Here is a 10584-nt window from a genome sequence, read left to right as displayed (position 1 = left end):
AGGTAATAACAAAACATCATAATTACATCCGTAGTCAAACTAAGTTCTCAGCACTTCTCATGATGTCTGTTTGAATTGTAAAGTTCAGTAGGAATCAAATACAACCTAAAAATCCCAGAATACTTCATGTTGTAGTGTTTGTTCTCAGTGAGCATCTCTATGTGTTATTATTATTTAAATGTTGTTTCTGTGACTGTAGGTCCAGTACTCATGTTCCCCTGTGAGGGAGGTCAGATAGCACTGTAACATGATGATGATATTGTCATCTATAGGAAACTAGTAGAAGATATTTTATTGTTGTATTTTATTGTTCCAGATCTCCTGGTCCAGCCTGATATTTACCTGACTGACTCAATGGGAGGGGTCTTCAGGAGCCACCAGGGACCTGAGATGTTCAAGGGCTACAACTTCACCATCACCTGCTCCACTCAGCCACAGTACCCAGGAGGCTCCTTCCTCTTCACGTTCACCGGCTCCAACAGAACCCAGACCCAGACCCAGCCAGCTGTCAATCACTCAGCTGTCTTCCTCTTCCCTGCTGCAGACGACTCCCACCAAGGGAACTACAGATGTGTTTATAACAATGATGTTTTCTCTCATAACTTCTCCTCTGAGAGTCAGCTCCTCTTCCTCACCATCACAGGTAATTGAACATGAACCAGACTTGTAACTTAATCATTGACAGTTTTCCTACAGATCTATCTGATGATGATCAGTTCCCTGATGAAATGTGTTTCTGTTTCCAGCCTCTCCTCATCCAGCCTTCATCATCAGACACGTCATAGTGCTGCTCATTCTACTGACAGTCATCATCACCTCCTGCTTAAACTACAAGGTAAAGACATTTATTTAGATGTGACTATTCATGGCAACAAAATGGTTTTATTTGTTGTTGAGGTGCCAATTTACCCCTAATCTTCATTTTTTTGTTTAATGACAGACTGTATTCATTTGTAAATTAGTATGTATCTTTGGGTTTATGTAATGTTGTGGATGTATTTTCTTGACAGAGACAGAGAGAAAGAGAGAGTTAGGGGAAAGAGAGTGAGGTTAGGGGAAAGAGAGGGGAAGACAGAGATCTGTAAATGTGTAACTCTTAGTGTTGTATCTCTCTAGTCCACCAGGGGGCAGAAGAGAGTGAACAGGGTGACCAGCATGGATCTTCATGTCAGTACCAATGTCATAGAGATGGTCTCTCTGGACTCCAGAACTGATGCCGGGCCGGGAGAGGAGACAGCAGTCCAGGAGACAGAGTAGGAGTATGAGGAGTACCAGCTGATGTTGGTCAGTTTTGTGTTTAAAAACAATCTACAGCCCAGCACTGCTGGATAAGATGTAGTTGCCTCTAATTCTAATGAAACAACTTCAGAAATCTCTGTTCTATAATCTCAGAAAGAACCCATGAAGAGTTCAACCACCAGTATCTCTTTCTGGAGTGTTTGTTCTCAACACCACAGGGTTTAGATTATAGAGACATTAACTAATTTCAAGGTTTTGCATTCCAACATTTATATATTTTTTTTCTTTGTCTTCCATTCGTTTGAATTATTTTGTATATTAGATGATTTTCTTTACACAAATAGCCATTTACCATCTGTTCATCCTTTGGCTTCAATCTCCATCATTTACAGTGAATGTGACAGAAGGATTATAGCTGTTTCAAGTAAAGATGTTGACAATCCGTTACACAACAGAATGAAGTGCAGCTTTTCAAAATCGTTGTTGCATGATGTTGTTCTCATCAAATGCTGTTATTGATTTCAGATAGTTTTGTAATGGTTATTATCTGATAATTGTATTTTTGTCATGTTATAACTAGTATATAGAGATAATGTAGATGTACAGTTGCGCTCATAAGTTTGCATACCCTGGCAGAAACTGTGACATTAAGGCATTGATTTTGAAAATGTGACTGATCAGGCAACAAAAATGTATTTTAATATAATTTGCATTTTTATGCACAAGAGCTGCGCATGGGACCCTCTTGGACTTTCCAGCATGACAATGACCCTAAGCACAAGGCCAAGTTGACCCTCCAGTGGTTACAGCAGAAAAAGGTGAAGGTTCTGGAGTGGCCATCACAGTCTCATGACCTTAATATCATCGAGCCACTCTGGGGAGACCTCAAACCTGTGGTTCATGCAAGACGACCAAAGACTTTGCATGACTTGGAAGCATTTTGCCAAGACGAATGGGCAGCTATACCACATGCAAGAATTTGGGGCCTCATAAACAACTATTATAAAAGACAATACAATACACAGTATTTAGAACTAAGGGTATGCATACTTTTGGACAGGGGTTATGATTTTTTTTATTTTTATTTGTTGCCATGTTTTGTTTCATGATTGTGCCATTCTGTGATGACCTATAGTTGAATATGAATCCCATCAGCAATAAAAGAAGTATTTTGCCTGCTCACTCATGCTTTCTTTACAAATGCTACATATATTACCAATTCTCCAAGGGTTCACCAACTCTACAACTGTATAAACAGTGCTTCAACACTGTTGTTGTTTGCTCCTCAATTTTGGGACCGCAAAGACTGGAATAGTTCATTATCATTTTGGTTGCTCATGTTGATCACCTGACTGTACCACAAAAGTATTTCACTCTAGTCACATTTCGACAGACAGGAAAATGGCCTTGCCGAATCCCCCCACAAAAAGTAGGGGGGATGTTTTCTGCACAACACCGGGATAAAGCACCAGTGGAAATGTGGCATTAGAGAGGACTCGCCATGTCTGACACATTCAGATGGCAGGTATCAGTTAAAGAGTAGGACAAACTCATGGTTAGTTGAATAAAACCAGCTAACAGGTTAACTTCACGGAGTATGTTGAGTAATAGTAAATATAGGTAACAGTAACTGACTCAGAGAAACACTGAACTGGTTCTTTGAAACCGTAAACCCAGAGTTTCCATAAACTCTCGAGTCAAAGTTTTCACTACCCCGCTTTCTGAAATACCCCCCATGAGTTCAATGAACATCCTCCCTTCTGGGAAAGAAGATTTCTGCTGGACAGAGAAAGTGGCTGAACAGAAGAAAAGGACGTGGCCGCAAATAAAAGCGTAGCGGGTGGGGCTTTTACAGTGAAAAAATAAACAGGTATTGTGAAAGAAGAGGAGGATCCGTTTTTGGACTGAAGGAGGGGGAGATAAAGGTCACGTTCCACTCACCAGAACCCAACAGAGAACCACTGGGACGTTATGTACTACTTGGGACGCCAAGTATTGCCACAGACTGTCCAGGAGCTCACTAGATGCCCCGAACCAGGTCTGGGAGGAGATCCCCCAGGACACCACCCACCGTCTCATCAGGAGCATGCCCAGATGTTGTCGGGAGTTCATACAGGCACGTGGGGGCCTTACACACTACTGAACTGTAATGTGAGTCACATTATTAGTAGCCATGATGAAAAGCACGCAAATTGGAACAGCCCGTGATTTTAATTGTTTACTTGGATTTTCTGTGAACCCGGAGTTTGAATCCAGTTCGGTTGGTGACGGTTAAAAATCGCTTCCCTCACCTTCGTTACCCACGCCAGTCAGGAGATGGCGATGTAAGTCTTTCAGATGATGACGTATAATCTAGTGGTCGAGATACTTCTAAAACATCAGCACCCACCTCTGCAGCTCGTCTACTACATTGATAAAACATTGACTTTACGACTTTTTTGTTTGTTTATAATATCCCGTTTTTGAACACACTTATGTCGCATTGTCTTGGCAAAGCATTTCGTATTTACGTTTCTGTTAATCAAGGTGATTTCTGTTTAGCCGTCCTCTTGTTAATTCAAGCTAACTACTCGCCAAATTCACCGACCATGAGCTCACTGAGTTACTCCACCCCTGATGAAGATAAGGTCACCTGGACAGAGAAGGAGGGCCTGTGGCTCAACATAGTGGTGAAAGAGGAGGACGAAGAAGAAGACGTTTTTGGAGCGGAGGAGGAGATCACTGTAATATTAAAAGAGGAGAAGACCGGAGATCTAATTAACACCAGTGAGTGTAGAAAACTAAATCTGCGGTTGTTGACATCCCTTCCCGTGTCAATTCAAGCCTGTTTTAGCACCTGAACAGCGTTATTATTCGCCAGCATACTGCTGCTGACATTCACCTAACATGTTTAATTTAGATTTGGAGGGAGAGGTGTCTCAGTTCGATTTCATTTAATACTTCGTGCTCTTCTCGATAATTTATAGCGACAAATTTCATTGATTAGTTCATTAAATAAAATGTCATTACATCACAGAGAGAAGGATGACAACACCACATCATTAAATCACAGAGAGAAGGATGACAACACCACATCATTAAATCACAGAGAGAAGGATGACAACACCACATCATGACATCACAGAGAGAAGGATGACAACACCACATCATTAAATCACAGAGAGAAGGATCACAACACCACATCATGACATCACAGAGAGAAGGGCAATGTTACATTACCATGTCAACAATAAATATGACACATGACCTTCCACCTGGTCGTCTGGACGTGTAAAGAACAATATGTCCTTAAAGGTCAAGTACCCTTATCAGATCCATTCAGAGCCTGGCTCCTATCAAGTTTTCCTCCTCGGTTCCAACACAGAATTTTCCACTCTTCAGTCCTCTCTAGATCTCCAGTTAGAGACAGATATGAAACCTACAGTGATACGGATGAAGGATCTTTTCTGGAACACAGGTAGGATGATGTATTCTCTAATCATCCTTCTCTCTCCTCCCTCCACTCTCGTTCTACCTCCTCCTGTTCCTACTTTCTGTCACATGGCCACTCCCTCCATCTCTGTCAGTTGGCAGGTCCCTCCTACTCAATGTCAGATGGCCAGTCCCTCCCACTTTGTTTGTTGGCCACTCCCTCCTTCTCTGCGAGTTGGCAGGTCCCTCCTACTCTATATCAGTTGGCCAGTCCCTCTTACTCTGTCAGTTGGCCACTCCCTCCTTCTCTGCGAGTTGGCAGGTCCCTCCTACTCTATATCAGTTGGCCAGTCCCTCTTACTCTGTCAGTTGGCCACTCCCTCCTTCTCTGTCAGTTGGCCACTCCCTCCATCTCTGTCAGTTGGCCACTCCCTCCTTCTCTGTCTGTTGGCAGGTCCCTCCTACTCTATGCCAGTTGGCAGGTCCCTCCTACTCTATGTCAGATGGCAGGTCCCTCCTACTTTGTCAGATGGCCACTCCCTCCTTCTCTGTCTATTGACCAGTCCTTCCTTTCTCAGTGAACTGGACTGAAATAGGGGAATTTACTAATGTTCCATCTTAACAGGCCAATCTAGTTTCTTACAGTATTATAACACAGACAATGTCAAAGTTTGTTGTCATGACAGTGGTTTCCTGTAGAGCTTTTTAAATACAGATTAGTTTGCTGATGCATCAAAATCACTGATGTAAGTTAAGATATTAGGATGTTTAATTCACACCACAGAAATCAGGAAGTAACAAGATAGAAGTGATATAGCCTAGCAGTATTTTCCACTCTTCAGTCCACTCATAATGACAGTAGATTTGTTCAGTTCAGTGGATCTCCAGTTAGAGACAGATATGAAACCTACAGTGATACTGATGATGGTTCTTCTCTGGAACACAGGTATGATGATGTTATACTGATATACACTTGTGTTAGTGACTATTTTGAGGATTTGGAAAGACTGTATAATTTAGCTGGTCTTTAAAAGGTTGTGGCCATCAAGGGGGCATCGATCAGAATGCAGACAAGATGTTCCCTTTAGATGATTTATTAGTATAAACATTTCAACGGGTATTGGTGGGTGTGGTTTTAAAACAAAGATACAGATAGAAATCAGTAAATGAAGACTACATAAATGCCAAATAGCCATTACATGCCTAGCTGGTATATAATAAACAAACACACAATCAAGAGATTAAATTAGAGTTTCGTTATATAACTTAAATGCAGTAGTACACTTTCTGCCTGTTCAGAGGTTAAGTGCTGCAAATTCACTCAACAATACCCAACATTCTAAATAGCTAAAACATAAATATAAGATTCAGAATTCCTCCTTAATGTAAACAATGTTACACATGGTGCAAGAACAACCTAAATATTTCAAATGTAGATATATATAAGGCTTGTAAAGCAACACCTCCATTAATATACATGCTGCGGTCTAAACAATTAAACATGTGGGCAGTGCGAGGCTCCGCCATTATACAATAAGGAACAGCAGCGTGCTGCGACCTCGTTACAGCACAATGAACAAAGCACCACTTTATAAGGTAAACGAACAACAACATCTGTTTTACTTACTGGTAGTGGCACGCACACAATTGTAAGGACTTCGATATAATGACAGTAACACTATATAATAATAACTATAAATCAACCGCACGGTCTTCCAGCGTCAGCTCCCTCTTCCTGGTTTTCTTGAAACTGAACTTAAAACCATCTTCCTCAGCGAAAGGCCGAGCGCAGTGGCGCTCCTGATTGGCCGATTCTCAAACAGCCAATGTACCTGCCTACCAGGGTCATCCTTCGTAACAGTGACATACAACTGGATGTGGACAGTAAAAATATATAGGCCAGTAAAGTTTAACTGCACTTTACTGTAGCCTATATGTTCAACTAAGGACAGGAATTAGGTTGAAATGTAATGGTGTTGTAGTATAAAACGATTTCTGCTTAGTATATCCTGAGGAGATGTGTAGGAAATTGTTTGTAAATATCCATTATCATAGGTAACCATAACATACACTTCAGATTAAATAAAGTAAGCATGTCTTTACTTCAAAACCAAGACATATAATGGACATATAGTCAGGGTCAAAACAATTACCCAGATATTATAATGGACATGTGGTCCAGGCCCTAGCAACTACCCAGATATTATAATGGACATGTGGTCTGGGCCAAAACAACTACCCAGATTCTATAATGGACATGTGGTCTGGGCCAAAACAATTACCCATATATATAATTGTGTCATCAGTAGGTCCACCTCACCTTGGCCACCACAATGAAAACAAAGAAACCAACATTCACACAAGTATTCAATTAGCCCCATCCAGAGCTAGACATCTGTAGTATGTCTCTTATAAACAGGATGGTTTGTATCCTGAATGTGGATTGGCTGTTAGCCGTGGTATATAAACCATTCACATCACAGGTATGACATCACTTAACGTTTTACTGCTCTAATTACTGGTCTATCTCGTTCTATCTTTCTCTCTCTCTTTTCCCCTGCCTCCCTGATCTGTCCTCTGTCTCTCTCTTTCTCCTCAGATCTTCAGGGTCAAAGTGTCAGCCCACCAGGTTGGTAGAATATACATCTACAATGATTATAACAGTTGAATATTGGTCAACGTTATTATCCCACATGGAGAACTGAACTCTTAGAATTACAGAAACACTGTCATAATCTGTCCTCACCACTGTGTTTTCCTCTCTACTGTTTACAGATGAATACTCAGTCAGACTGGTGAATGGGACCAGTTCCTGTTCTGGGAAACTGGAAGTCTTTGAGGAATGAGTGTGGACAGGTCGATGTTATTGGATGTCTAATAAGAATAATTTTAGAGGGGCGTTGTCTCAAAGGTTTAGGGTGATGAGTGTGTTTAGTGAATGGACCTTGATAGAGACTAATGTGGCGTGTAGACAGCTTGACTGTGGGAATGTTGTAACTACATCCAGAAGACGTCTGACAGAAGACAGCAGACAAAGCGTTCTATATAAATGTGGAGGATCGGAGTCATCTATTAGAGAGTGTAACATCAAAAAGAGTCCTTATTTCTGCAATAAGAAATATTATACTGATGTGACCTGTTCAGGTAAGAGACTGGTAATATTATTAAATTAATGTTTACATGATGTTAATATAAATAATATGGTCATGTGACCTGTTCAGGTTAGAGACTGGTAATTTTAGCTTGTTAGGAGTTCAGTACCAGCATTGTTGTTGTTTTGACTCCCTCTGTCTGTCTCTCTGATCTGTCTGTCTCTCCACCTGTCTCTGTCTGTCTGTCTCTCCTCTGTCTTTCTCTCTGCTATGTTTAGCTTTGTTTGTCAATTTTCATTCAACTTGAATGGATTTTTTGGCAAACAAAAGCAAAGAAATCTGATATTCTTAATAATTGCATACAGACATCTTTTCAAATTTATAATGAATGATTTTAAATGATATAACAATAGTTATGGACAGTGTTGTAACAACATGGAATTGTTCATGTCACCTTCCAGTATTATGTTCCACCTTTTCCTCAGTGACAGAATGCCACAATATCTACAAACTATTTTTCTCCAGAATCTATACAGCTTGTTGATGGAGCTGGTTTCTGCTCTGGGAGGTTGGAGGTGAAGTCCAGTCAGACCTGGGTCTCAGTGTGTGAATCTGACTTTGACCAGCAGGATGCAGAGGTGGTCTGTAGGGAGATTGGCTGTGGGGCTCCTGTAGTTCTACAGGGGGGGCTCTTTGTAAAAGGTAAGGGTCAGACCTGGGATAAAGAGTTCCAGTGTAAAGGAAATGAGACCCGCCTTCTGGACTGTAACACCTCAGACAGAAAAAACAACACCTGTCTACCTGGTCATTCTGTTGGAATCACCTGTTCGGGTAAAACAATAAATTGTCATTCAATAAAAATGTTAAGTCTGATTTTAGGAGAAAATATTATATAACTGTGTCTTTTGTCAGAGCCTCATAATGTGAGGCTGGTGGGAGAAGCCAGTCGCTGTGCTGGTAGAGTGGAGTTGTACTACCAGGAAGAGTGGAGGATTGTGGGAGTTGAAAGAAGATACAAATATTGGGAGGATGCAGCTACAGTCGTGTGTAGACAGTTGGGTTGTGGCTCCAGTGTTTCAGTAATACCTGGAAACACCATTAGAGGAACGGTTCTTTACTGCAAAGGATCTGAGGCTGGATTGAGAGAATGTGCAACTTGGATGAATGCTGAATCATATTTAATCACAGTGATCTGTTCAGGTAATAACAAAACATCATAATTACATCCGTAGTCAAACTAAGTTCTCAGCACTTCTCATGATGTCTGTTTGAATTGTAAAGTTCAGTAAGAATCAAATACAACCTAAAAATCCCAGAATACTTCATGTTGTGGTGTTTGTTGTTAGTGAGCATCTCTATGTGTTATTATTATTTAAATGTTGTCTCTGTGACTGTAGGTCCAGTACTCATGTTCCCCTGTGAGGGAGGTCAGATAGCACTGTAACATGATGATGATATTGTCATCTATAGGAAACTATTTGAAGATATTCTATTGTTGTATTTTATTGTTCCAGATCTCCTGGTCCAGCCTGATATCCACCTGACTGACTCAATGGGAGGGGTCTTCAGGAGCCATCAGGGACCTGAGATTTTCATGGGCTCCAACTTCACCATCACCTGCTCCACTCAGCCACAGTACCCAGGAGGCTCCTTCCTCCTCACGTTCACCGGCTCCAACAGAACCCAGACCCAGACCCAGCCAGCTGTCAATCACTCAGCTGTCTTCCTCTTCTCTGCTGCAGACGACTCCCACCAAGGAAACTACAGATGTGTTTATAACAATTATGTTTTCTCTCATAACTTCTCCTCTGAGGGTCAGCTCCTCTTCCTCACCATCACAGGTAACAGAACAAGAATCAGACTTGTAACTTTATCATTGACAGTTTTCCTACAGATCTATCTGATGATGATCAGTTCCCTGATGAAAGGTGTTTCTGTTTCCAGCCTCTCCTCATCCAGCCTTCATCATCAGACACGTCATAGTGCTGCTCATTCTACTGACAGTCATCATCACCTCCTGCTTGAACTACAAGGTAAAGACATTTATTTAGATGTGACTAGTCATGGCAACAAAATGGTTTTATTTGTTGTTGAGGCGCCAATTTACCCCTAATCTTCATTGTTTTGTTTAATGACAGACTGTATTCATTCGTAAATTAGTATGTATCTTTAGGTTTATGTAATGTTGTGGATGTTTTTTCTTGACAGAGACAGAGAGAAAGAGAGAGGTTAGGGGAAAGAGAGAGAGGTTGGGGAAAGAGAGAGAGGTTAGGGGAAAGAGAGAGAGGTTAGGGGAAAGAGAGAGAGGTTAGGGGAAAGAGAGAGAGGTTAGGGGAAAGAGAGGGGAAGACAGTTCTGTATATGTGTAACTCTTAGTGTTGTATCTCTAGTCCACCAGGGGGCAGAAGAGAGTGAACAGGGTGACCAGCATGGATCTTCATGTCAGTACCAATGTCATAGAGATGGTCTCTCTGGACTCCAGAACTGATGCCGGGCCGGGAGAGGAGACAGCAGTCCAGGAGACAGAGTAGGAGTATGAGGAGTACCAGCTGATGTTGGTCAGTTTTGTGTTTAAAAACAATCAACAGCCCAGCACTGCTGGATAAGATGTAGTTGCCTCTAATTCTAATTAACAACTTCAGAAATCTCTGTTCTATAATCTCAGAAAGAACCCATGAAGAGTTCAACCACCAGTATTTCTTTCTGGAGTGTTTGTTCTCAACACCACAGGGTTTAGATTATAGAGACATTAACTCATTTCAATGTTTTGCATTCCAGATAAAGTTTTTTTTACTTTGTCTTCCATTCATTTTAATTACTTTGTATATTAGATCATTTTCTT

The 10584-nt window shown here is 41.2% G+C and overlaps 1 protein-coding gene across 1 annotated transcript; it reads left to right on the top strand.

Moving 5' to 3' along the window:
* The first annotated feature begins 3827 nt into the window (after positions 1–3827).
* LOC117594905 (scavenger receptor cysteine-rich type 1 protein M130-like) lies at positions 3828–10315 on the top strand. The gene is made up of 7 exons (XM_034294434.1): positions 3828–4005; positions 7708–7794; positions 8268–8573; positions 8655–8942; positions 9485–9583; positions 9687–9775; positions 10133–10315. The coding sequence occupies exons 1-7, from the start codon at positions 3828–3830 to the stop codon at positions 10271–10273; spliced, it is 1188 nt and encodes a 395-aa protein (XP_034150325.1). The 3' UTR covers positions 10274–10315.
* Positions 10316–10584: the final 269 nt, after the last annotated feature.

This window comes from Esox lucius, chromosome 9 (genome assembly GCF_011004845.1).
Source record: "Esox lucius isolate fEsoLuc1 chromosome 9, fEsoLuc1.pri, whole genome shotgun sequence".
Lineage (NCBI taxonomy): Eukaryota > Metazoa > Chordata > Actinopteri > Esociformes > Esocidae > Esox > Esox lucius.
Note: the sequence above shows the minus strand (reverse complement) of the source record. Positions and strands in the feature narration are given on the sequence as shown.

Bases quoted from the DNA above. Each gene is read 5' to 3' on its own strand.
- LOC117594905 (XM_034294434.1), top strand. From the start codon at position 3,828: ATGAGCTCACTGAGTTACTCCACCCCTGATGAAGATAAGGTCACCTGG. The intron at 4,006-7,707 runs GTGAGTGTAGAA...ATAAATGTGGAG, and splicing joins CGGAGATCTAATTAACACCA to GATCGGAGTCATCTATTAGA. The intron at 9,584-9,686 runs GTAACAGAACAA...TTCTGTTTCCAG, and splicing joins CCTCTTCCTCACCATCACAG to CCTCTCCTCATCCAGCCTTC.